At 34.6% G+C, this 27926-nt stretch overlaps 4 protein-coding genes across 4 annotated transcripts; 2 read left to right on the top strand and 2 right to left on the bottom strand.

Moving 5' to 3' along the window:
• Positions 1–66: 66 nt before the first annotated feature.
• On the top strand, positions 67–4543 carry MONOS_6366 (putative Transmembrane domain-containing protein; the record flags this gene model as incomplete). The annotated part of the gene is made up of 10 exons (XM_067876593.1): positions 67–146; positions 235–292; positions 353–512; positions 586–932; positions 1073–1246; positions 1445–1700; positions 2054–2217; positions 2481–2702; positions 2999–3292; positions 3354–4543. The coding sequence occupies 10 exons, from the start codon at positions 67–69 to the stop codon at positions 4251–4253; spliced, it is 2655 nt and encodes an 884-aa protein (XP_067725018.1). The 3' UTR covers positions 4254–4543.
• A 922-nt stretch (positions 4544–5465) lies between these two features.
• Positions 5466–13953, bottom strand: MONOS_6365 (uncharacterized protein; the record flags this gene model as incomplete). The annotated part of the gene is made up of 3 exons (XM_067876592.1): positions 5466–12617; positions 12681–12802; positions 12896–13953. The coding sequence occupies 3 exons, from the start codon at positions 13951–13953 to the stop codon at positions 6193–6195; spliced, it is 7605 nt and encodes a 2534-aa protein (XP_067725017.1). The 3' UTR covers positions 5466–6192.
• Positions 13954–18456: 4503 nt separating this feature from the next.
• On the top strand, positions 18457–18669 carry MONOS_6364 (uncharacterized protein; the record flags this gene model as incomplete). The annotated part of the gene is made up of 1 exon (XM_067876591.1): positions 18457–18669. One exon carries the CDS (start codon positions 18457–18459, stop codon positions 18667–18669), a length of 213 nt encoding a protein of 70 aa, XP_067725016.1.
• Positions 18670–19923: 1254 nt separating this feature from the next.
• On the bottom strand, positions 19924–21634 carry MONOS_6363 (uncharacterized protein). Its single transcript, XM_067876590.1, has 4 exons — positions 21555–21634; positions 21393–21420; positions 20835–21328; positions 19924–20773 (listed from the first exon to the last, which is right to left on the bottom strand). Exons 1-4 carry the CDS (start codon positions 21555–21557, stop codon positions 20027–20029), a joined length of 1272 nt encoding a protein of 423 aa, XP_067725015.1. The 5' UTR covers positions 21558–21634; the 3' UTR covers positions 19924–20026.
• Positions 21635–27926: the final 6292 nt, after the last annotated feature.

Below are 27926 nucleotides of genomic sequence, written 5' to 3'. Positions count from 1 at the left end.
AGTAACTTGTCACAACAGTGCAATGTTTTTGAACAAAGATGTTTCATTTCGATGATAAAATTAAATATGGGCTCAATGAGTAATCAAATACCTTCAGGTTCAAAGCGGTCCGTGGGAGGATTCGCTCCTTATCGTAATCCCGATGAGTATATTCATTGAAATTTATTTTCAAGAATTTTTTATTTTTGTTATATTTTTTCTTCATGACAAACGCTAAAAATTTTCAAATTCCAGAAAACCAAAAAATATGATGAGTGATCCTCGTATCTATCGAGGAAACACTTATTCAAGAGTATGGAAAATATGATTTTAAAGAATTGATTATTTTTCAAAATATTTTGCAAAATTTCAGCCCGTAGAATTGCACGAAAAATCTTTCGTTCACCAAGCACCAGAACGAAAGCAACAACCTTCATTTCTTGCGACACGCAGTAGCAAAGTGGCTTCAACAACGAAACCAAAGTCAAATCTCAATGTTCGTTCAAGAGGCTCGCCTTCAACAACCGGAAAATGTTAGTAATATTTTTTTAAATTTTAATTTTGATTAAATGAAACATTTGTAAATTTCATTAACTGCATAATAAGCTTCTCTTACGCAAAAAGTTGAGCGAAATGCTGTGAGACAATCCGTTTCTTCTTCATTATCATCTTCACGCGAGATGGAGACTAACAACAATGAGCTTGAAGATGATGTTTATGAAATCATTCCAGGAGACGAACTTACCCCAACGCCAATTGAACGTCCACCAACGCCTGAATATGTTCCTCCACCATACGGACAAGATGAATCAACACAAACGGACGACAAAGAACTATTTGATTTTGATTATGAAGTCGTTCCATTTATAGAGATTTTGGTTGGAAGAGCATTGCAGCAAGCTGATTTGGAACTTGAAGAAGACATTCAGCTGGCCAGATTGAGAGAAAGAAGGGTTTTACTTCCAATAATTTTTTTTCCATTTATTTTATGGAATTATTTACTACAATCATATTCTTCTTTTCTGAATTTCTTCACACAAAAATTCAACAATTATAATTATTAATCATAATTATAACTATTATTATTATTAAGGACAACTATGAGCATCTTCGGAATGCAGAGCTTGTTGAGAATGAGAGGTGGGAAGACTCAGCACAGCGCAGAGAACAGGAATTTGAGCGGAGAGAGAGACAAAGAGAGGCAGAAATGCTTCATTCAGCAGTTCTTCAGAAGAGAATCCAGTCGCAACACAAAGCAAGAATATCAGTTTGATTGATAGAGAGAGAGAGAAAAAAAAGAGGAGACAATAATTAAGAAAGACAGAGAAAGAGTGAGTGTTGAATCGTTGAATGCTTTTTTTATTTCAGAGAGATTATTGCATTGCACAATTGTCCTCTGTGTATCGTGGATTAATCGATATTTTCTATTTATTTTTATTTTATTTTATAAAATTTTCAATTGCAGATGCTCTCACTTCGAATCGCTGCACAGAAGAAGTTTCATCAGCATGCGACACAAATTGCTTCTTCTTCTTCTTCTTCTTCCTCTTCCTCTTCTTCAGCTTCATCTTCTTCCTCTTCCTCCTCTTCCTCTTCCACTTCAACCATTCCATTCACAACTGTCACAAAACACCAAATTGAGTCAACTTTTCTGCCGTGGCTGCAAAATTCAGTCACAGAAAAGATCGAAAAGAAGAAAACCGCTCGCTCTTTGGCTGCTGGTTTGTCTTTGAAAGCTTCTTTTCTTTTCTTTTTTAATGGCAAAATTATTATTATAATAATCTTCTTTTTAACTGCAATAAAAACACTCTCTTTTCTTTTTTTTCCTTTTACCTTCTCTCCTCTCTCCTCTCTCCTCTCTCCTCTCTCCTCTCTCCTCTCTCCTCTCTCCTCTCTCCTCTCTCCTCTCTCCTCTCTCCTCTCTCCTCTCTCCTCTCTCCTCTCTCCTCTCTCCTCTCTCCTCTCTCCTCTCTCCTCTCTCCTCTCTCCTCTCTCCTCTCTCCTCTCTCCTCTCTCCTCTCTCCTCTCTCCTCTCTCCTCTCTCCTCTCTCCTTCCCTCTCCTATTTCTCTCAGATCTCATGCGCCAAGCCCAGCAGAAAGCACAAGAGCGTCTCGAAGCCCGCAAAGCAGCAGATGCTCAACGAGCACACGAGCAGCTCAGCCGAAGTGAGCTGCAGAGAGAAGACATCAGAGCAAAGAAAGAGAGAGGGAGATGGCTGCCGGCTGTGCTGCAATTGGTGTGCTTGCTGGATGAGAAATTTTATTTATTTATTTATTTATTTATTTTTTATTATTAATTTCTTTTTTCTTCATTTTTTCATTTATATTTATTCCCCCTGTTGTTTCATTATAAACTGCATTATTCAATCTTTTCTTCAAATGAAATGCTTTATTCCAATCAATCATTGAATTTTTATAATTACACTTTATGTTTCTTCTTCTTTCTTCTTCATCTTCCTCCTCTTCCTCCCATTTTTTTCTTTTCCTTTTTCTATTTCAGATGGCTGACCAACAAGCAATGGCAGAAGAGGATCTGTTTTCCAATGCATTTTCTATCGAATTGCGAGCAGCACGTGGAATACCCGATGTTGATCCACTCGATGCAGTGGTTGATGCAGAAGAATTAGAACAGACAGCCGGTGAAGGTGAAGGTGAAGGTGAAGGTGAAGGAGGAGAAGGAGAAGAGGAAGGGACTTTAGAACAAGACGCATTACGAACATCTGTTAGTTCCATGAAGGAACATATTGAAAAAGAAAAGGAGGAAAAGCATAGTAAATTAAAAGAAAAGAAAGGAAGAATGTCCAAGAAGAAATTATAGAACACATTTTTGTTTGAACAAGTAATTTTTGAATATTATTTTTACACATAATTAACTATTTTTGCAATTGTATTTCAACCACTGAAAAAGTTTATTTCGGTACTTGATCAACAAAAAATGGCTCAAAAGAAATTCACCAAAAAGGTTCAAATCATTTATTTCAAAATGCATTCAAACATCTATATATTATGCATATTTAGGCTTTTGTTGGAGTTGCCCTGATGATGATATTTGGAACAGGTACGATGGTTGCAGCAAAACTTATGCTCGACACAAAAACTCCTGGAATGGATGGCCAAGTGAAAAAATTTAGCAAAGCAATGTACCAATCTATTCTCATGTTCTTCGCCATGTCCATATGCTATCCGTGGTATCAAATATCTGAACTTCTTATTCCAACAAAACGTGAAAGAAATCCAAATGATTATTCAGTCAATAGTTACGAAGGGGATCAATCTCCATCTTCTTCTACAAATAAAAAATCCAACGTTACCGTATATTTTTTATTTTTTCGAGGCTTTATTAAAATTATTTTCATTTTTCATTTTTTTTCAGGGTTTAATTATGATCGCACTTCCAGCATTATGTGATCTTTTGGCTACAACGTTGATGACAACAGGGTTAATTTTTATTAAGGTGTCCGTGATGCAAATGCTTCGAGGAAGCATGGTTATTTTCAGTGCCATCTTAACTGTCTTCTTCAGACATAGAAAATTGAGACCTTTCGAGTGGATTGGTGTTGCTCTTTGCTGCACTGCACTCGTTCTCGTTGGAGTTGCATCAGTCATTGGAGGAGATGATGATCAAGACTCGGAATATAAAGGATGGGGATATCAATTAATGGGGTGCATGTTTGTGATTGGCTCGCAAGTGATTCAGGCAATTCAAATTATCGTTGAAGAATTGCTTTTGTCTGATCTTTCTCAACCACCTTTGGTTGTTGTGGGTATGGAAGGATTCTGGGGCATGATACTTAGCATTTTCTGCTTCATTCCAATCTTCCACTTCATCCCTGGTTCGGACAATGGAAGATATGAAAACACACACGATACATTTTACCGAGTGTGCACAAGCGGGAAGCTGTTGGCGTTCAGCGGTTTGTATTGGATCTCAATCCTTCTTCTGAACTACGGTGGGATGATTGTCACATCTGAGCTGACAGCTGTTCATAGAACCATCTTTGAAGCTCTCCGTACGCTGTTCATTTGGGTCACCCAGCTGATTATTTACTATTCGGGCCATCCGCAATATGGAGAAAAATGGACCAACTGGTCATACATGCAAGCAGGCGGCTTTGCTGTTCTTGTGCTGTCAATGCTTGTCTACAACAGAGTTATAAAAATGAAATACTGGTTTGATTACTCCGAGCCAACTGAGACTGAAAATAGGCCAGATACCTCGATGAAGTCTGAAAGCATTGAAAGGATTCCGCTTTTAGCTGAAGATTCGCGATAGTCGCAAAGGTGAATTTTTTTAAGAGTGAATTTTATCTTTTTGTTTCATAGAATAATATATTTTGGTGTTTCCTTTCATTAGATTATTATTCTTGATATTTTCGTTTTATTTGTTTTCCTGCTTTAATTTTTTTATATTTATTCAACATAACCTTGTTAATCTTTATTTCTTGAAGCTTTCCATTTCGATCAAAATTTTGATTAAATCATCAAATCCCAAAATTATCTTTCTGAGTGTTTCTTTTGTCTTTTTTTCCAAAATGAAATGAAAATAATCAATAAATTACAAAATAATTTCTATTTTTTTAAAACCTACAAATCGAATAACATAAGATAAAAGAAAAATATCAAAAAAATATATTATTTGAAAAACAAAAATCACAAAAACAAAAAATATTCAAAAATTTAAATAAGTCAGAGTCAAGAAAATCCATCATTAACGTTCTCAGACGGTAATTCCAAAAATATAAAAGTCTCATCACATTTTCAAGTCACAACTTTTTAAAGTCTTATTTTTCAACCAAACCTTTAAAAAATGTATTCAAATCCTTTTAATAATTTATGCATTTGATAAAAATAAAATAAATTAATTAATATAATATTAGATAATTAGTGCAATACAAAGCAAATTTTTACAAAATATTTGAAACAAAATTTGAATTCAGAGGGATTGATCAATCAACAGAAATATATTCTGCAATATTCGCGCGATCAACAATTTCATCATATTTTTAAACAAATAAACCATCAAAAACCCTTCATTCTCTTTCATACTTTTCTCACATATTGCAATGAACTACATTCATATTCTTTTGAAAAAAAATGAAAGCTAAAACAGGAATTTTCGGATCGAAGTGTCGAACCATAACAACGTTTTAATTCAAAATTTTTTACAAAAAAATATTGGAAGCATTTTTATAACTGAAAATGTATCTGCAATTTTTATTCAACAAAGTGCTTCACATATATTTGTTAAAGGTTATAAAGTCGATTTCAAAAATTAGAAAAATGAAAGCGGCAAATGAGGAGATTTCAATGCTAAATTCAACAAAGAACCACAAAGAGAGTTGGGTAAAGTCAGAGATGATCAATGAATTATAAAAAATTCTGAAATATTTTCTCGATAACCCTTTTCAATGAAACCTTCTCTCCAAAGTGTTGATGATTGTAAATATAAAAAACAATAATGATATTTATGATTTTTTTTTTTTGAAAATAGATTTGGTGATTGTTGAAAACAAAAAGTTATTTGAAACACTAACAATAAAAATACAATAATTTTGATATGGAACATGAATATATACAAACAAGACGAACAAAAAATAGACATAAAGATTTTCTAATAAGAATAGAAAACCAAAGTGAAACCAAAAAATGATGATAATAAAGATAATGTCTATTTCTACACAAAAATTAAATATTTCAAACAAAAACTCTGATTGTGAAAAATGATGAATATGACAATATTTGTTTCTGCACAAAGCAGTTGAAAATTCAAAAGTCGGAGTTACAATAAAAGAAACAAAATCACAGAAAATGAACTGACCCTGAGCGTGCATTTTCCCTTTACTCAAACACTCGCTAAGTTAGCAAGTCGCTCCTCATGCAAATGCATAGGGTCAGTCATTTTCCCTGAATCGATTAATCTTTTCCAAATTTATGAAAGTTCGTCTTTCTGGAAGTATTGTTTCAATTTGGCTTTTTGTTTTTTTGATTATTTGCCAATGAGGAATAAGTCTTCGTTTTTTCTGGCTTTTCATTTTTCATGTTCCTTCCAATAATTCTCTTTGAAACACTTTCTTTTTGCAAACTCCTTTGCCTTTCAGCCAACTTCAATTTCCGCTTCAATTTCTCCCTCTTTTTGATCCACTTTCCTCATCTCCCAATTGTTGATCTATTCATTCAACGTTCTCTTCCCTTTCTTGTTTTTTCCATTGTTTTTATTCAATTTTCATATTTTCAGACTCGTCTTCAGATCCAATTTCCTTGGATTCTCTTTCATTGCCTTCGCTCTCTTGCATCAGCCCCAATGCATCTGTCATTGTGAGCATCGCTGCTCCTGGTGGAAAGTTCCCAATCAGCTCTCTCTTCACATCTCCCAGTGATATGCGATCCACACTTTCTGTCCGAGTGCACGCAATGATCAATCCACCCAGATTGCTCCCTTCAGTCTTCAAAAAGTCTGGTCTCTCCCCATCCACTATCTTCTGCCCTGCCACCACTCCCTCATACTCCCCAAACGGGATCTCCAGCGTCACACACTCCCACAACATCATCCCAATCGAGAAAGTCACTGACTCCTTCGTAGCATCCATCTTCTTGTTCAATTGCAGCTCAGGTGCCTTCCACCTTAGGCACTCCTTTCTGAAACTTTCATCCTCAAATGCTGATGAAGGTGGTGGTGAGTCGGTGAATCTCTCACTCATCACTGAAATATTCGAGGATGAAGAAACAATGCTCAATGAAGAGATGGATGATGAGTCGGAGCCTGATGAACAATCGGAGTGGAGGGCAATGCAGATAACCATGTGCTCCGAGAACAAAACAATGTGAGGACTCAGATTATTCAATGATTGAAGAGGGTTTTCCATCTCGTCAAATGAGTGGAGTGCTCCATTCGCAACCCAGAACAGGATCTGAGCAGCTGTCATCTCCCTTTCCTGCAGAGTGCCGATTGACATCTCTTTCTTCTCGTTCCTTCCATGCAACAACATGAACAATGAATCCCTCAAATCCACAATCAGCTTCTCATGAGGTGATGAACAGGCCATTGCATCCACCAAGTTTGACATCGATGAAGTGGTCGGGCACAGATCCTCACCACGAACAAATGTTGAATCTGAATCAGTTGAACATGTGGAAGATACTGATGGTGATGGCGTTCTGTTTCGAATCTCTTCTTCTTCAACCTTCTCCAATGCCCATTCAGGAATCTTGTCTGAATCTCTTCCCAAGATGTATTCAGTTGATCCACTCTCGCTCAAAAGATGTTCTGATGACTCTGAGTGTCCCAAGCTTTTCTCATAAACTCTCTTCTTTATCCTCTCTTCATTCTTCTTCTCAGCATCTTTCTCAGCTCTCCTCCACTGTTCCTCAGGTGACATTTCCATCGTCACCATCTCAATCAGTTTCGGATCCTTTTTCACTGTGTCATTCACAATCTCTTTCAGATCTTTGTTTTCATTCTTGACCTTCTTCCATCGAACAATGAATATCACTGCCACAATCAGAATGATTAGAAGAACAAAAGCCATGATAATAACAATCAACAACAAATACGATTTCCCTTCTTTTCCTCCTTCAGCAAGCTTTCCTTCTCCATTTGTTTTTGATTCGCTCTTGTTCTTCAGGATGAAAGAATCAGTTGATGATGGATTATTTCCATCCCCAAACAGAATGCACACACTCACTTCCACCCCTTCTCCTGCTTCCGTTATCGTCTCTTTTGGCAGTCTCCCTTCAACTTCGGTCTCTGACACATATCCACTCTCATCGAACTCATATTTTTCAATCTGCTTTTCTTCTCCCATCTGCTTCACAACCATGAATGACAAGTCGCATGGCAGCAGCTCCTTCCCTTTGAACACAATCTCCACTTCTTCTCCCACTTCCTTTGTTTCAACACTCTCCAGCACTGGAATGAAGAATGGAGATGCTCTTTCAGAAATAATTCCTTCTAAATTGCATCCCTCATTCAGAATCCAAAGAGAAGAGCTATCTTTCACTCCATCTCCTCCTTTCAAACTCACAACATTCAATGCTCCAGAATCTGAGCAAATAATGTTTCTTCTGACCGATGGGTAATTCTCAATCGAAGGATTGTTGTTTTCAAATCTTCCATCTTTGATAATTATTGTGCCTCCACTCACACTCATCCCTCCCTTCGATGAGTTGCAAATCGTGGTGTCTCTCACAACTGTTTCACTCATTGACAAGTCAACAACTGATTCATTCCATTTGCACAATTCATCAATGATCTCATTCCCTTCTGTTCCTGAAGCAAGATTCCCCTCAAATATACACGATTCGATCAATATCTCCTCTGCCAATGCAATCGCCACTTGGCTCCCCTTTGATGACTCTGATGTGCACTCATGAAAAGAGCAGTTGCACATCTCAAATCCACTCATCGGCTGACTTGTGCAAACAATGCAAGACCCAGATGATAATCGGCTGATGTTTGTGAATGATGACACTATCAATGAAAAAATGAGTGATGGATGGCTGTTTTCAAGTGAGATCAGACTCCTTTCTTCTAAGTCAATGTTTGAGGCTGCCAACTTCGAAATGCTCACTTTCTCACTTTTCCCACATTCAATCAACGAACTTTTGCATTCCACATCATCCACTCCCACATCCTCAATTGTTGCCCTTTCTGAATGCAATATCTCAAATACAGCCTTTGAGAAGCTCAAGTGGACAACACTGCATCGATCTGCCTCAAACAACCCTTCTTCAACAACAATCAGAGAAAAGTCAAAAAGGGTCTGTGAATTCTCTGTTGGTCTGCTCTCTGACAAGAATGAAACGGATTCCAGAATGAGAGATCCATTCAGCTGGTGTATCAAGCACGAGCAGACAACATTCCCCATTCCACCAAAAACAAATGATACCTTCTCAAATCGAACAGATTCCGAAGTTCTCACAGCTCCCTCATTCCCAAGCTCAATCTCTCTCACTTTTATCTCCCCGTTCCTGCTTGCCTCCATCGACTTGATCGTCACCTTCTCAGCTGAGCATGAACCAGTCAATTCTGTCTCATTCCAAACAAACAGCTGCGAATAGTCCGATGGGATGATGTGGCTCACCCCAACATTCAGCGATGAGCATGTGCTCTTCATCTCCCCACACTGCTTGCTGTCGCTGCTGTTCTCCGCAATCGATGAAACAAATATGAATTCGCTCCTGAACACAAACACCCTCCTCAGAAGATCCTCTTCATCCCCATAATTGTCTGCTGTGCACCCCCATATCGCCAGCTCCCTCACAAATGGCTCCCCAAAGTTTATCAGGAACTGTGACTCACTTATCTGAAAATCAAGGTCTGTGCACTTCACAAACACATCCCTCCCCTTCGATGCAACATTCCGAAGGAATGTGATGTTCGACAGCACAAATGGCAATGCCTTCTGTGCAACACTCTGTGATTTCAAAAACAGTCCTCCTCCTCTTCCAATATTCGAGCAGAAACACCCTATCACATTTGTGTGATTCACTTCCAGTTTCCCCCTCTCATCGAGAAGGAAAAACACTCCTCCTCCTTCATTCGAGCTTGTAGATCCACAATTGTTTATCGACGAATTATCCATTTTCAATCTCACTTCATTCGTCACATCACAACAAAGCAATGAGGGGTTGCTTGACACATTGTGCTTCACATTCACAAATGTGCATTGATCAAATTGAATGTTCCATATTTCTTCTTCATCAACATTCCCTTTTCCAGGAATCACACTTTCACTCATCGCAATTGCACTTTTCCCGCTCAATGAAATATCTTCAAACGTCACATTGTTCATAGTTGTCACACAATCAGCTGATATCCTCATTATCTCATGCATCGTTAAGAATCCAGCTATTTCTGTATTTTCAATCAAAACAATTCCTTTTGTGGCACTGATCAGAACAAATGACACCTCACTTTCATCATTGTCGATTGTGTGAATTGAGCATCCAATAACACTCGTTTTGATTGCTTCTGAACCTGTCTGGATAAGGATGCTTTCTCCGTTGTCAAAGGAACTGTGAATCATCATTCCCACTTCTTTGAATTGAACAATCCCTTTGCATTCAACAACAGCATCTCCATTCCCTTCAAGTGCTTGAGCAAATTGGATTTTGTCTGATTCCATATTTGTTCCTTCCACCTTCATCCCATTCATCTCTGTCACACTCCTCACATAGCAAATCCTATGAATCATCATCTGCTCGACTGCTGAACTGCCGATACGATTCACCCCATAATCAACAGATTGGCACGGAAGATTTGGAAAGCCACACACAACCACATTGTTTCCTTCCTCTGCAATATGCACGCTCGATCCGATCGATTTCCAGAAATAGATCAGTGGGATTGCACACTCCTTGTTTTCTCCATCATATCCCCTCATTGAGTCTTCTGTCAGCAACTCCAGTCTGTCTTTCACAAATGGAAGTGTTTCGTTCTTGATACTCTTGGCAAGTGATGGAGATGAAATGAACAGATCCTTCCCATATTTCGCATTGTTCGGCTTCTCAGATGAAAAAACTGGTGAGGATATCACATATATTGCTTCTTCTTTCAGCATCTTCAGCATTATTCCTCCTCCATATCCAACACTTCCCTCTTCGTATGGTGCTGTGCAACAATAAAACGAACACAAACTTATCAAAAGATTTGTATTTGCAGATGCCTCACAAAAGAGTGCACCTCCTCCAATCTCGGTTCCCTCCTCTCCAGTTATAGCACACCCTTCAAATGTGCAGTCATTTATTTTCACATTGAAATCTCTTTCATCATCATCATCCTCATTGTTCACAATGCTGATGCATCCTCCACTTCCCTTTGAACGAGTGATCGATGAAAATGTGCATCCTGATATCTTCTCTATAATCCCCTCGTGGCACTCGACAACACTCCCATCACCAAATGTGATTTCCAAAAAATCACAATGAGTCATATTCATCGAAGGCACACTTTCATCATTCCCTTCAACAACAAATATCGATGAATCTCCAATTTTCATATTCTCTGATCCAAACTCACTCACCTCCACAACCCCTCCAACAGCCTTCACAAACACTGTCGAAACAGTCTCAGCGCCTCCTTCCATCCCACATCCATTCAGTGCGAGCTTCCCTGAATGACACTCAAACACGCTTTCATGAAATGTCAGCGATTTCTTCAAAGAAAATACAATGCCAGTTACAGACACAGAAACTGTGTTTTCAATCAATCCTCTTTGAGCTCCCTCTTTCTGATCACAAACATCGCATTTCATCTCATCCTCTTTGGATGCAATGCTCCATTCATTCGAAGTCAACCCCAATTCCTCCTCAAAGACAAATGGCTCAAGAAGAGCAATGTCCTTTTTCTCCCCTTCAAAGTGGATTGTGGCTGCCTTCAAAATGGATGAACACGGAAACTCTTCAAATCCACACTTCGAAAAATCATGGCTCAATGATCCTCCTCCCACAAACGCTGGTGCTGAAAAGTTGTTCCACAAATAGATACACAGTGGAATTGGGAACGATTCATCCCCATTTTCATATCCTTGCATCTTGCTCTTTGTTTCCAATGAAGCAGTCAATGAAGTGATCTTCCCACTTGTTGCAGTTGATTCCAGATCGATCGAGTCAACAAAAATATCACTTCCCCATCTGGCCCTGTTTCCTTCAAATCCTGATGAAATCAGAAAGTTAGTATTTGTGTCTTTCACTTTCAGCCCAATCCCTCCTCCTCTCCCTTGAGTGGCTGAGGCATAACAGTTCTTCACAATGCCTCCTTTCACATTCAATGAACTCCCACTTCCCACTTCAGCCATCATTCCCCCTCCAAACTCAGAGGCTTCACTCCCACACCCATCAATTGTGCATCCATCAAGTGTTATCGAATGTAACCCTTCACCCACACTTATCAGCGATGATTCTGCTGTTGTTCTCACAATGTTGCTGAACACACAGTTATCCAGAGACAATGTCACAGATGATTCTTGAGAAAGTGATATCACACTCTTGGTGCTGAATGTTTGTTCCCATCTCACATCTTGCATCTTCAACTCTCCCCCTTCCACTTTCACAAGTGAGTTCTGAATGCGCCTCTCTTCTGAATGAGCTGAATCCATCGAAATATTCATTCTCTTCACATCCATCAACCCATTTCCCTCAACCTCAAACAGTCTGCATTGCCTGTTGTTTTCAAATGAGGTGTTGTGAACCACTGACAGATCGCTCACAACCAACTCCCCTGCTCCAACACAAAACAGACTCAATCCATTTCCCTCAAATTTTGTTTCAATGGCTGAACCAGCTGGCAAAGCCCCATTCACAGAGATTGTTTTCTCTCCAATGTCAACTCCTTTGCCTTCCACAACTGTTCCACTCAATACCTTGATTTCCTCCACAAATCCCACAATCATTTGAGAAAGGCAATGGCTGATTGTGAGACATGCACAACTTTCATTCAACCCACAACTGAATGTGTCTTTTGAATTTGTCTGATTCTCTCTTGAAGCAACAAATCTGCTTCTTCCTCCATTTGGAAGCCAGCTGCTTTTGTCATTCCCACTGGCATTATATCTAACTCCTTCAGTTCTTGTGGAATAACAGAAAGCAACTTGGGAGTTTGTTGAGTCATCGTTAACATAAATGTCATTGCCATATGGTGCTGTGTTATTGTTGAAAAAGCAAAACCATAAAAGATTTCCACTATATCCATCCGTCCTGATACTTACGGCTCCTCCTCTCCAATCTGAATGACATCCTTGAAAAAGACAACTATGAGCAACAACTTTATCTGTTGCGCCCCAACTAATATAACCTCCTCCATCAGAATCCACTGCCTTATTTCCGCTGCAATTTTGAAATAAACAATTCAATACACAATCTTTTGTTTTGTTTGTCTTTGAACTCAAAATTATCAATCCTCCACCATCATTTCCAGACCAATTGTCTTTGAAAAGACAATTATCAACAAATACTTGAATTGTCATTCCTGTAATTCCCATTCCAGCACCTCCATTATTTGATGATGCCACACAATAGCACTCAACAAACGTGGAATGTTTCACAGTGCATTCTCCAATGTTCAAAGCAAATATCCCTCCTCCTCTTTCGTATGTTGCATTGCATTTCACAAATGACGAATTCTCAACTGTCAGCGTTGCACTCGAATTGTCATGAACATATAGTGCACCACCACATGAAGCAGAGCACCCAATCCATTCAGCGTTCGTAAATGTCTGTGTTTGAGTTGTTGACTGTCTGTCTGTATTTCTAACTCTCCGGTCCACTCTTTCATTCTGAACAAATGTGCAATTGTTGCACAAAAATGAACCAGATCCTTCTGTTCCACTCACAATCCCTCCTTCAAGCACATTCATCGATCGTTCAACATCACAATCCTCCATTTTGCTCATCTTCATTATCCTCTCTTTTCCAGTTTGTATTTCCTCTATTTCACAATATTTCTTTGTGATATTCGCAAATCTACAGTTTTGAATGCATTCAAAACTTCCTGAACCATCTCTCAAAAAACTGCATCCATTCCCACAAAACACAACATCCTCAAACTCACTATTTCTCACAAACAACATCGACAAATCACCCCCTTCCATCTTCACCACACTCCCCATCATTCCACATTTATGACCATTCCCAATTCCCAAAGTCGTGTTTATCAGCCAGCATGTCCCTCCATTCCTCACATAATTCCCATTCCACTCATTGCTTCTCACAAACACACTTCCCTCAACCTGCAGCAATGATCCTGCACCTATTTCAAACATCACACAATTATCTGGCTTTTCAAGCAACATCCCCTTCAATTCAACTGACGAGTTGTGCATTTCACAGAACATCCGAACAACACTTCCCTTCACAAAAATACCACGCTTCTCCATTCCACGAACATAGAAATGATCATATTCATTTCTCAGCTTGTCGTTTCTGTATTTGCCACAAACAATTGAGGACAAACACACAAGTAAAATGAAGGGAATCATTGTTTCAGTGATGATTATGGGTTCATGATCCCATATTTTTGATTATATTCCATTATCTGTCCAAATATTTAAAAAACATAATTTCCTGCACAAATTCCATTTTCGATATTCAATTCACTGCTTTTATCTCCATTTTTCTGAACCATTCAATTTGAATATTAATTCCAAAAAACTGCCATCTTCAGTAGATTTTTTCATTTTTTTCTTCAATAATTAAGATTCTTGTCTATTTCAACAAATACTGTTTGAATGAAATTCTTCATCCCTTCAGCTCCTTTTTAGTTAAATTGTTGGCTTTCATCTGATATCTTCATTTTTTCTTCACTTGATTTCAAAGATTCCTGAAAAATACAAACAGAGAAAAAAAATATCAAAAAAAGAAAATAAAAAAAATCAATATACCAAGAAATAAATCTGGCTGATCTTAATCTGCAAATTACTGCTTTTGCCTCATTCAGTAAAAATTGTTTCGACTCTTCATCGTGCATTCAAAACTATATTTTCCTGCAACTCTTTTTATTGGAATTCCATTTTTCCTGTTTTTTCAGAAAGAAATTGATTTTGATTCACCATCCTCTGTTCTTTCTCTTTTCTGATTTTTCTTCATTTGTTCCTTCAAATGATCCTCATTTTGCTTTCATCTATTTCTTATCTACTGTTTTTCAGAATTTCTTCTTCTTTGTTGCAAATTATGTTTTCCATCAGAACTTTATTCACCTTTATTTTTCTAATTTCCAATTAATTTTTGAATCAATCTCGCTCCAGAGCTTTCTTGACCAGTATTCCAATGAAATTCTGCCATTTTCAGATATTTTCCTGATCCTTCAAAAGCGTCTTAAACAAGCCTTTTCTTGCATTTATTGAGCATTAGTTATTGTGTTTTGATGAATAAGAGGAGATTTGGAGATTGCTCAATCATAGAAATTACTCTTTTCTAAGAAAATATATTCCACACTTCCATTTTTGCTATTGAGTTGTTATGTCATTCACAGCTTTGTGCAATCGGAGAAGGATTTGTGAGTTTCTCTGGATCGATAATTAAAATAATTCATTTTTTTAACAACTGAACAGAACTTTCCTTAAATACATTTATCAAAAATAATTTTTATAAAAGAAAGCATCAAACCTTCAATTCCTTTGGCGCTTCTGTTGTTTTTGATCTGGGTCTGTTTTCCCTTCAGATTCGAGTCTGGAATAACAATCATTTCTTTTGGATTTTCGAACCAATTGCAGCATTTCTGAAGTAAATGAAATTGGCCAAAAAGAAACACATATAAAAACAAGCAGTAATTTTTTATATGATTATTTTTGCTCAGGAATCACTTGGAATGAAATTGAATGAATCATATTTTGATAAGCAATCCATTCTGTCATTCATATCATAAGGGTTTGCAATAAAAGTGGAGTTTCTGCAAAAATACAAATTTTCGAGCAGGAGGGAAAGTAATTAAAAATATTTGTGCTTCATCTGCCTTCAAAATGAGCAATTTTCTTCAAACAAAAATAACTGGAACAAACTGACAATTCCCTCTTCATTCATGAAAAAATGTAAAATAAATAATTCTTTGTGCAAGTTTCATCATGAAACAGTCCTCAATATATTCATGAAACTCCGGAATATGGAAAAGAAAAAACTCTGGAATTCATATGTTATTATGGTATTAGTAATAAAATTTGAACATTTCCAAAAATTGTTGAATATATGAAAATAAAAAATATATGAAGCTAAAAAAGATTATTTTCTTTTTAATCAAAAGGATTTTGTGTTGTTAAATTTTATAATGATTTTGAAGATGCAACTCTCAACTTTTTGAAAAATGAAAAAAGCATGTTCATAATATTTCCCAATTTTCGAATTATTTTTCCATTTTCATTGATTTTTTTGTTGTTTTTAATTTTTATTATTGAAAAGATATTCAAATTTTAAAGGTCATAAAATTTTTATGGGTCAAATTCTCCATTCATTTGTTTCAAACTTGCGTCTAAAAGGAACTATTGAAGAAATTGAATGGAATAAAATGCAACTTTCTATATGCTCGGCTTTCCCCTGATATTTCGAGAAGAAATCAACATATTTTAAAAGAAATTCAAAATATTATTTCAAAGAGAAACAGTTAGGATTAGTGAATATTTTTTTCTTTTGAGGTATGTACATCCTTTTAATTTTTATTTTGTTATAATTTACTTCTTTTATATGCTTGAAAATTGAGATGAAAAACTGAAATTGATTTTAAAAAAATAAAGTATTTTATTTTTCTTTTGCGTTTTATTTTTGCAATCTTTTTAATTATTTCATTCATCTGTTTGTTTTATCACATTTTTTCGTTTGACATATCAAAGAACTTTTCAAAGATTGAACGGAGGCAAAAGAATTAAATGAAAAACATAAAACTATTATTGAACTGTTTGATCTTTCAGAATTTCTTGCGCTTCTTGAAGAATTTGCATCCTTTGTGAAATTGCTTAATCAAAAGGATGCTTTCGATCATCGAAATTTACATATCCACTGATGAGAGCGAACTGCTTGCTTTCTTATCAGCTTTTGTATTTGTTGCAAACTTCGATGTATAGGCAAATAAACAACACCTGTCCATTCGTCATATGATGTTTTTATATATTTTCGTGTCCAAATGATATACGGAGTGAAACACTTCTCTTTAGGCTGGAGACTACAGCAGAATAAGCAACGAAATAAGATAACTAAGCAGAGTTTGTAACAAAAGGGGCAGAGAAACGATTTTCATCGGAGCATCTGGAGCTTATGCAGAGCTTAAAAAAGGCTTAGTTCGACTTTGTAGAGCTTGACTTTTATACGAAGCTTCCATAGGTTGAATCAAATATACACTCTTTATACAGCTGGCAGAAGATGAGAGCATGACAGACGATGAATGAGCAGATGGCGAAAGCCGATGAGCAAGCGGTTCAATTGCAAAATCTGGTTGGACAGGAGGAGCCGCAGAAAAGTGGGCAAGCGAAAGCGGTGAAGAGAGAAAAGGCGAGAAGACAAGCCTATTTGCGGAGAACAGATGAATTAAGAAAAAAAACAATAAGCAAATTGTGTCGTTGTTTCATTGTAATCCGCTCCAAAAGGGGGAGCTTAAAACATTCTTTTTCGGTTGAAGAAATGCCATTTCTGCAGTTCATAAACGAACGTTGCGGAATTCTTGACAACTGAACTGGGGATTTTTCAAGAAAGAGGAAAAATAATCTTCTCTACTGAACTTGTTGTCTTATCTCTCTCATTTTATTACAGTGGCCAATGTGGAAGATAAAATGAAGCGACACAACCAATTCACTGAATCAGATTTAAACTTCGGAGATATTTGAAATCCAGCCAAACAACCTGCAGCTGGTGCCTTCTTCCAAGCGCAGATAAATAAGCCAAACAAATTCTGCTTCCATCAGAGGTAATTGTGGATGAAGGGAAAGAGGAGCACTCAGAAGTCATTTCTGAGCCAAACATGAAGAATCACAGATACAGCAAAATTGGATTACACAAAGGAAGCGCTGAAGGCATTTTAAGTGTTTGCGGTGAATTTGAATTACAAAATGAGTGTTTTTGGATAAATAATTTCAAATGGACCGTTCCTCATTCATTCAGCGCACTTTATCCAATTTTTATTTTTCGCCTGAATACTCTTTTGTGGACAAGCCGATTTCAGCAGGTGAATATGTTCATTTAAATGGAGCAGAATGTGAATGTGTGGAGGCAAATCACTAAGACGCTGCTGATTCTCTTTAAAAAAAGCAATCAGATTGAGATCCAATGAAACTGTCTTGAGGAGAGAAGGAAAGAGCAGATGGGACAGACAATGAGCATAATGCAAATTGTGAAGCAGAAGGAGCATTGCTTGTGATATCATCGAGTCAGATATTGCTATTCTGCTACAACAAAAGCCAAAGTTTAAGTTAAAGCCAAAGCCAAAGCTAAAGACGTAGTCAAAATCACTTCAATCATCGAGAAGCAGACACGATGCTTGTGCTAATAACACCAAGCGAGTCATTGAACATGAAGCCGCTGCTGCTTCTAAAACTTCTGATGCTTCATTTTCCTTCAAGTTGTGTTTCTGTTCTTTTTCTTATTCATCGCACAGACATATCTGAAACCCTTCAAAGTTGTTCGAGTCATTCTGACTGCAGCTCAATCCTGCTCGAAAAAAGAGATGGACAAGCTGATTGACAATGGGACTGCCTCTGATAGAGCAGCTGGTGGTGAACATTTTGATCTTCGTATTGTGTCTCTCTCTCTCTCTCTCTCCTGCATCGATATCATCTTTCTTCATCTGCTTTCTTCAATCATCTTTTATTTTTTTGCTTGCCAAAGAAATCTCATCAGCAGTTCTAGTTCATTCACAAGAATCGTATGGCTGAAGCAGAAAAACAGACTATACACAAGGCGAAGTTTCTGCTGTTTGCAAAGATTATCTTTCTACTTCAGAAACAGTTTTCTTTTCAACTGCAGATGATGAGGATTCAAAGGTTGTTCATGGAAAATGAATTTGTATGACTCTTCGTTCAGTTTCTTCGTTTTTATCTTCTCCTTCTCCTTCTTCTCCTTCTCCTTCTTCTCCTTCTTCTCCTTCTTCTCCTTCTTCTCCTTCTCCTTCTTCTTCTTCCTCTTCCTCTTCATCCTCCTCCTCCTCTTCTTCTCTTTCATTTCCTCATTCTCTTTCTCTTTCTCCTTCCTCTGCACCTTCTTCGCATTCTTCATTTTAAGCTGATTGATCATCTGATATCTTTCAGCCACTTTCGATGAAATTGAGCATCTTTCTTCGTTTGGCTGGTCAAACATAGCATTAATTTCTTTGTTTGTGCAGATGATTAAAAGAAATCCTTTATCTGCAAAAAAAAAGGGAAAAAATAAAAAAGGAATTTTTGGAAAAGGCAAAAGTGCAAAGGAGTTGATAGAAACGAAGAAAACGAAGAAATACCAGCTCTTTTCAGAAGAAGGAAGTGCAGATGGATGTCAAATAGATAACAGAAGCGAAGGAGGATTTGAAGGGAAACAAAGAAATAGAAGGGGAAAAGTGATTGTTTTGAAGAATGAAGAGAGAGAATGAAGAGGAAGAAGAGGAAGAAGAGAATGAAAGAGAAAGATTGGAAGAGAAGAAAAGAAAAAGTATGAAACAAGAAAAGAGATGAATAAGGAAGAAGACTGTGACAGCAAAAATTTTGATGAAAACGATTCAACATCAAAATATTTGAGCAGAAAAAGATAGAAAAAGAAAGAAAAATGCAAATATGATTAGGTTTGATAATGTTTGAAGACAATGAAAGAAAAGAAAAGAAAAGAAAAGAAAAGAAAAGAAAAGAAAAGAAAAGATAGTTAGATAGTTAGTTAGTTAGTTAGTTAGTTAGTTAGTTAGTTAGATAGAAAGAAAGAAAGAGAAAGAGAAAGAAAAAGAAAAAAAACTATAAAAATAATGAAGGAAGCCACAAATTATTTATATTAAAGCTGATCGACAGGAAACATTGAGGAAGTTCGTCTACCAAAGATTTTCTTTACGCCTTCATTGTTTCTTCTGATTGAGTGCCAATTGAAGCAGAAATGTTTCGACGATCAATGAAATCTTCAAGCAATACTCAAATTTATTGTTCTGATGGGATCATAATTTATGAAAATACCTTTTTTCTCCAAGATTTCAATGAAATACCACTTATTTCAGTTATTTTCCGAATAATACAGTTTGCGCACAAAGGGAAAATATCTTTCTTCATATTCTTCTTCTTTCTCATTTTAATCATCATCGCAAAGAAAGCAATGCAGTTTCAACTGGAAAAGGCAGAGAAGAAAGCTTCCAGAAAATACATGCAAATGAGTGAACGCAGAATTTGAAGAATGTTTTTTTTTTTTTTTTTTTTTTTTTGATGAAACATTGGATGAAGGGAGAGAATTGAAGTCATTAAACAATTTGCTGAATGCTCTTTTTTTGTTGTTTCATTTCACTTGAATGAAGAGAAATAATGCACTTTTTACCAAAAACACAATAAATAATCGATTATTTTGGGTATTTTGTGAAATGATGGGGGAAAAAAAATAAAATATCTGAGTTACAAAATTCAATTCATTTTCTCAATCATACATAAAATAGACTGAAATTTTCGTCGGCAATTTATCAACATATTTTTTATTAAGAAAACGGAGTAATCCGTAAAAGCTTGCGATGGTATCTTCATACCCTTCTTCTTCCATCTTTTCAAACAACTCCCTTTTGGTTATCTTTCTCTTTGCCTCTTTCATTTTGTCATACCCCTTTTCTTCCATTCGCCATGAAATGAAATAAAAAAAATTCAAGCAATCATATGCTGTTTTGTGATCAATTGTTGATTGCTGAATTTCCTCCAAAACAACTCCAACTGCTCCCCCTTTCAGCAAGTCTTCAATTTTCACGCCTGTGCTATCTGCTGCTCTTCTTAAAGAAAAAGCACATTTTTTGCTTATTTCTCCGTAACTATCCTTTGCTGTTCGAAGCACCCGAACAATGCTTTCAATAAGCCCAGCAAATTCTTCATTCCACAACTTGCATAAATAAAAGAAAGAGTCCAAAGTTCTGAACCATCTCAATAAAATGAATTCTTCTTTGGTTTCTTTTCCTCTCTTCCAATCCACACCTTTCGACAGCTCTTCAAGTTCTCTCGCTGCTTCTCTCGCAAAATGAAGCTCATTCACAATGGCATCTCCCAAGCTATTTTCATTGTCAAATCTGTTCATCAAAAACCCCCAAGCTGATTGATAGGCAAGTTGAGTTAGATTGCGATGCTTCTGATGATGTTGGATGATTTCTGATATTTCTTCCAAATACAGCTTTTTAAGTATTCTCTTGCAAAAAAAAATATGGGCAAAAACAATAACATCAAAAAGGAAACAGAAATAATCATACATAAAATTTAACATTGCTTAATGCAAGTAAAGCCATTTCCACTTCTTTTCTAATTTCTTCTTTTCCCTCTTTATTCGATGCAATTTTCAGAAGGCGACGTATGTATGTGTTTAGTGTTTCATTTGAAGTAACATTGCATTTATTCAAGAGATGGCATTCCCAAAGATCAGCCAAAAGTTTTTCGTTCTTTGTATATTTCTTCTCATTTCCATCAGCAATCATTTCCTCAAATCTTTTGCTTAGCAAAGACCTTTCAAAACTTAAATTGCTAATGAATTTCAGTTCTTTCAGATAACCTATGTGTTTCAACATCAGAATGGCATTTTCCATCGACATTTTATTTTCTTCAATCATCTTGTACATTTTATCGAACTGTTCTTTTGTGAAAATGGATATAAACTCTCTTTTATCCATTCCATCAATTACCCCATTTATCTCTTCGATTTTCACTTTCTGTTCTTCCTCTTTGCAATCTTCCAGCTCAGAAAACAATTCTGAAAATAAAAACAAAGAAATGATGCATTCATCAGCGATTCAAATGCAAAAATGTTGACAAACTGAAAAATGTTTTCGTTGCACCATTCTCCTGCATTTTCGAAGAAAATATCACAATCAGAAAACAATGATATTGCCATTCAAATTAAAACCAAAATGCAACAAAAGAGAAAAAATAAATGGAACAAAATCTTCGCACTACCAAAGAAATATCTGTATTCACACCATTCTTTCAATTTTTAGTTTTCTTGAAGCGTAATTGCAGAGAAAAAAAAACGCTTTGTCTTTTTCTGTTATTTGTAATGGAAGGTCTGATCGAATTACATTTTTTGAACAAAAATGCCCATTGACAGGATGAGAGATCATTGAGAGAATATTTTCTACAGAATTGGAGAGGCATATGGGTATTATACCGGAACATTCAAAAATCGATATAATCAATTTATTTCATTATATTATTATCATATTTGCTATTTAAAGCAATTTATTATGTGCGGAAACATTTAAAAAAATTTTTTTGAAATTTTTTTGATCAAAAGAATCACATTTTTTGAGAATCTTTTTTAATTTTGGAAAGGGCAGAAGATAGGGGTACCAATTTTTTTAATAGAAAAATTTTTGTTTGTACTCAAAAAGCTTCATTGACAATTTCTATGCTGTTTAAAGGAAATAAATGAGTATATGTCTAAATTTTTTTGAAAAGTTCCTTTCGTTTAATTTTCATTCAAAATAAAAATTTAATATTTCGATCAGATTTCTGTTTTCACTCACAAGATTTCATGAGAATGAATATAATATCATTATCAAGTATTTGTTTCCATCACAGAAAAATTTGGTCTATGTGAACAGAAATTTGAGAGTAATGTGAAATTTTTATTTTATTTGCAAATTAAACAAAAGGAACTTTTCAAAAAAATTTAGACATATTGAGTGAATTCTTGAGATATTTTGTGAATGTGAAAAAAATATTAAAGAATTCAATTTTTAATGTATTCAGAAGCATCACTGACATCACCTGCTCCTAGATCCTCGTCCGATGAACCTTCAGCTGTTCGAGTTATATCGCTATCAGTTTCTGTGTTTTCATCGACAAAATCTCTTATTTGCTCCTTTTGATTTTCGTACTCCTTTGTAGGAACAAAATCATGAATCATTCTCACATACTCGTGAAATTGTGAAGGTTTGTTTTTTCCATCATAAAACTTGCCAAATAATTATCTAAGAATTTTAATCTTGTACTTGTTCGTGGTAAAAACCTTCTTAATTTACTCCAAAGCCCTTCGATTATGTTTATGCAAGCAGATGTTATTTTATCTTTGAACCGATACTTATGGCAAACCGTTGAATGTTTAAAACCCAAAGAATTCAAACAGGAATTCGAGCGCCACTCATCAGAATAAACTGTTGTCTGCTTATTTACGAAAATTTCAATAATGGGTAAAAAAGTTTCTTTCTTTCTGTTTTCGACACGAACTATCAAACATTTTCCTTGGTTACGATCAGTTTTTCGCTCCACCATTCCAAAGATCCATATTTGTTGCTTGTCCCTTCCTTTTTTGAATTATCTTTTGCAAAGAACGGCTTCATCTATTTCAACGATGCACCCTGATCCTCTCAATGTCAAATCCATTTTCGCAACAGTGTTAAAAACAGCTGTTCGAGAAACACTTGCCCAATATGAAACAGTATCTCTGCTTATGCCTACTAAATACGAGATTTGTTTGAAATTAAATTTCATATATAATTAAAGCAAAAGTTGCAGAAGTTTTGATATCCCAATCTTTGACATGAAAAACGAAGTGTCCGTATAAACACTTATTTTTCTTTTGCAATTTTTACATATTCAGCAACGCTTCCCAATATTAAGACATAAATTCATTGGTTTTTGACAATTCGTGCATTTTTTGGAACAGCAATTAAGTAATTGCACTCGATACTACGTCCTAGCGCAATCAAGGTCCATAAACATTCTTTAATATCTCGAAATAGATATATTTGTTTCCATTTCAGTCAGGATCAAATGATAATGAAAACTGATCAATCCCATATTTTCTGAAAAAATGAGCATAATTTGTTTGCAAAAATGTGCAAATAAATTTCACTTTAAGTGATGTGAATATAACATGTATATCCATTTGTTGTTGTTTAAACCATTTTTTCTAGGATCAAACAAAAAAAATAGGTACCCCTATCTTCTGCATTTACCTTAATTCTTCTTGACTGAAACATATCTTATTTTAAAAGAAAGGTAATTTAATGATGATTCTTTCATTTAATGAAGAAGAAATGGCTTGGAATTTCTTATTAACTTCGCTGAGAGACAAAATAGGAAAATAGAATGCATGTGAAAATTTTTTATTATGAAACCGCTAAATATTGGATTAAGTTCAACAAAAATAATATATTAGATTATATTGATATCATAGGTCAAAGGATATTGTTAAAAATTCCCTATTTTAGGGTTTCTGGAAAACGAATAAGTTTCTTTTTTGCAAAAAATTTTTAAGGGTTTGGGATATCTAAAAAAAAAAAAAAAAAAAAAAAAAAAAAAAAAAAGGAATCTTGAGGTACAGAAACTCATTAGAAATCAGATGATAACACTGAAAAAAGATTCAGTTTTCTTTTTCCTTGCAATCTTCTTTTAGGTGATGAAAATTACAAAAAAATCAATGTCAACTTTTAAATAATTTTGAAAATGAAATATTTCTCATCCCAAAAAAACATTTTTGATAAATTTTCTTTGAAAAATTTTATTTCAACTCAGAATGATTTCCGCACTTTAATGTGTTGTACAAAAATATATAAAATAATGATAATCACTTTTATCTTAAAATAAAGCAAATTCTGATGTACAGGTAAAGAACACATTTACCATTGGAGATATTACTATTTTGCATGGGGGAATGAGACAGCTGCAAGGATGCATTGATGATGGAATTGAGCGAGATGACTTATGAAAAACATTTTTGAATGAAATGCACTTTCCAAAATGGCCAATGTGGACAAATATATGGTTGTATTTTTTATAATTCTATTTTCAGTGAAGATATTTCCATCCATCACCTTCACAGAGCTTGTGAACATGAACGATTATTGAAATGGAAAATATCTCCTTGGTTGTGGTGAACATGAGAAACGGCTGTGAAGTGCAGATGACAGCTGCATTTTTGGGAAGACATTTGGAAAATATCTTGTTTTTAAAGAATTCTGGAAAAGCAAATTTTGTAATTGGCTGAAAACAGTGGAAGTGAGAAAGAAGACAAAATTCTCACTTTTTTTCAGAAGAGCAGGAAATCTGTGCATTTGAGGGTGAAAAGACTGCTGGAAATGATGGTGAATGAATATAGTGCAAAAATTGAAGAAAATGGAAGGAATAATGAAGCTAAATTGATGAAAACGAACCTTTCCAATTCAATAAGATACATGAAATGAATTAAAAATACATTTTGAAAGTTTTTGAATTTTTATTATTATTTTTTTATCAGGTTGTTGATAGAGCAAAAGATTCAATGATTCTGAAGAAGAAAGAGAAGAAGATTGTTTTCACCAATAAAGACATCTTCCACCATTTCTTGGAATATCAACTTGAATTGCGAATTACAATTTATTTGAGAATGCAATTAATGAAAGAAGCCATTCACAATTACAAATTCAGCTGAATAGACAGGAAACAGTATGGACATTTATCGACAGAAGATATTCATTTTCCAACTTATTCCACCTGATCGTGTACCAATTTCAGCAAGATATTTCAATGGTCAATTACCGTTTCATGCAACACACAAAATGCTTCACCTATGTCACAATTTTCGTTAAAAAAATCTTCTTTAAAGAGTTTTCTGCCAGATGTTCAAAAAATCTCTTCTCACTTTTCTGAGCTTTTCTGGTCACATCAACAAAGAGAGGAGCGTTCCATTACCGCAATCTGCTTTTCTTCTTCTAATAGTGTGGACCTAATTATTTAGTTTGAAATTTTTGGTACGGCTTTAAAATTTATGGTGATTTATAAACCCGAATATTATCATAAATTCGGTTATTTTTTTTTGTTCGTTGAAACAGAATAAATACAACATAAAAATATTAAAAGCAAACATTTATTTATTTATTTAACAATTTTATAACAGCACTAGAATTTTTTGTTTCAATTTTTGTTTCTGATGAAGATCTGAGGAATTTTTGATTTATTTTCGATTATTTGTTTTGCTTGTTTTTAACCAACTCTCTTTCTTTGTTTATTTTTAATTACAATGTCATAAAACATATATATTGACCTTTAATAATTCCAAATGTTCTATGTTTTTATCTTTTTTTTCGAATGTTTTTCACATTTCATCATTTTTGACAGAAAGTGTGAAAATATGAAAATTATGAGCTGTGCAATATATTTTACTTATCAAAAATAATGTGCATGAAAAGAAAAAGTTTTGAATAAATGTTTTCCGTGTTATAATTTTTTGAAATGTTGTTTTTTTCATTACACAAATCAATTTTTGAAAATGATAAAAATGCTCATTTTGTTTTCAAATTAATTTGAAATGACTTATAATGAAGATTATCAATGCATTTTTATCTAATTTACATGATATCATAGTGATTAATTATAAGAATCAAACATGAGTTCCGAAAATTTCATATTTTCACACTTTCTGTCAAAAATGATGAAATGTGAAAAACATTCGAAAAAAAAGATAAAAACATAGAACATTTGGAATTATTAAAGGTCAATATATATGTTTTATGACATTGTAATTAAAAATAAACAAAGAAAGAGAGTTGGTTAAAAACAAGCAAAACAAATAATCGAAAATAAATCAAAAATTCCTCAGATCTTCATCAGAAACAAAAATTGAAACAAAAAATTCTAGTGCTGTTATAAAATTGTTAAATAAATAAATAAATGTTTGCTTTTAATATTTTTATGTTGTATTTATTCTGTTTCAACGAACAAAAAAAAATAACCGAATTTATGATAATATTCGGGTTTATAAATCACCCTATATTCAAAAAAAATTATTCATTATATACTAACCATTATGAGTTGTAAAAAACATCATACGCTTAATCCCACTTTCAATAGCGAGAACAATCATATCTGAATATGTCTAATAAAACATTTTTTCTCTTTCTATTATAAATTCTTCAAAATTATGTGTTTTGTCCTCTTTGAGAGCCTGCTTCATGTAGCCGAAGAGGAATAAATCACATGGCGCAACATCAGGAAAACAAGGAGAATGCGGAAGAATATTTAAATGATGCTCCTCCCCAAAGATCTTTGATATATCCGCTGAATGCGGACGAGCATTGGCAAAATAAATTAAAAAATTCACAGCAGTAACTTTAAAAATGTTTTTCAGAATTTGACTAATCGGATTTAATACAAAATTCTCATTTTTCTCAATATTCGCTTTTGGTTTTTCTTATTGAATGTTGTAAAAAAAAAATAATACGTGAACCGAAAAAAAAATAATGAACATTGATTTCTTATATGAAAATGTGAAATTCGTAATGGTGGACGCTTTCGATTTATCTTTTCTCCATTAACATTCGAAATTATTCCACTTCATTAAAGGACTCATTTCCAGTAATCAGTTATTCAAACTTCATTTTCTATAAATCTTCAATTTTTTTTTAGAAATTGGAAGTCAATGTGTGTAAGGATTTTTTTCTGATCATTATTCAGTGCGAATGAAACCCACCTTATTTTGAAAGAATAAAAATGTAATCTCTCATGAAGAGTCCTTAAAATTGTTGTTTTTCCAACACTAAATTGCTCTGCCAACGCTCTGGAGCTAATATGAGGATTTTCTTCCACTGCTTATAGTATCTTCTTTATCAACACTTCATTGGATGGACTGCCATAATCACGGTGAATCTTATCAACATTTTTATACGCCTTTGAATTCTAATGTTCCATGAACGAATTGTTCTAATATCCGGTATTTTTTTTTAGTATGCAATCTTTAATTTTTTAGAAATACTTGTTCAGAGTTCATTCATTTCAAAGTGAAAAACTCTGAAATATCAAAAAAAATTGATAATTATTTTTTATCCATATTTAATGCTTCGAACAAAATAAAAAGTATCACCCTATGTTTTGCTCTCTCTGGCAATTTTAAAAAAAATATTTTGGATACATCTTTTTTTTTCAGAAAGGAACTTCAACTCGAATTTGGATGAATCAATTTAAAACCATTCATTTTGAAAATTGTTCTAAAAGACATTGGTGAATATTTTCAAATCATAACTTTTTTTTATAAGAAGGTCAACAAATTGTTTTCCGTATCAAGCCTAATAATTTTCATCCAAACGATAAACATATCATATACATTTCGAACGTCAAATTTTGATGTGAAAGAAAAGCAGATGAATAATTCAACAGTGCTATCACTTTTCAGTGTTTATTTTGGAATACACAAAACAAATATTTAAACTGAAATATTTAACAGAAATAATTTAAAGTTACAAATATGTCACACACATTGTTATTGGAGTATTTTTTTGGAAATCGTTTAAAAACTTCACAGCAACTCTGAAAAATTTTGATGAATATTCGTATTTCTACATAAATATATTTTTCTTTCAGTTTTGTGATATTAT

The sequence above is a fragment of the Monocercomonoides exilis genome (assembly GCF_001643675.1).
Source record: "Monocercomonoides exilis strain PA203 chromosome Unknown scaffold31-1199392, whole genome shotgun sequence".
NCBI lineage: Eukaryota > Preaxostyla > Oxymonadida > Polymastigidae > Monocercomonoides > Monocercomonoides exilis.
This window is presented reverse-complemented; position numbering and strand designations above follow the sequence as displayed.

Coding starts and splice junctions, on each gene's coding strand:
- MONOS_6363 (XM_067876590.1), bottom strand. Junction 21,329..21,392: donor TGCAACGAAAACATTTTTCA/GTTTGTCAACAT, acceptor TTTTATTTTCAG/AATTGTTTTCTGAGCTGGAA. Junction 20,774..20,834: donor TAAGCAATGTTAAATTTTAT/GTATGATTATTT, acceptor TTTTTTTGCAAG/AGAATACTTAAAAAGCTGTA.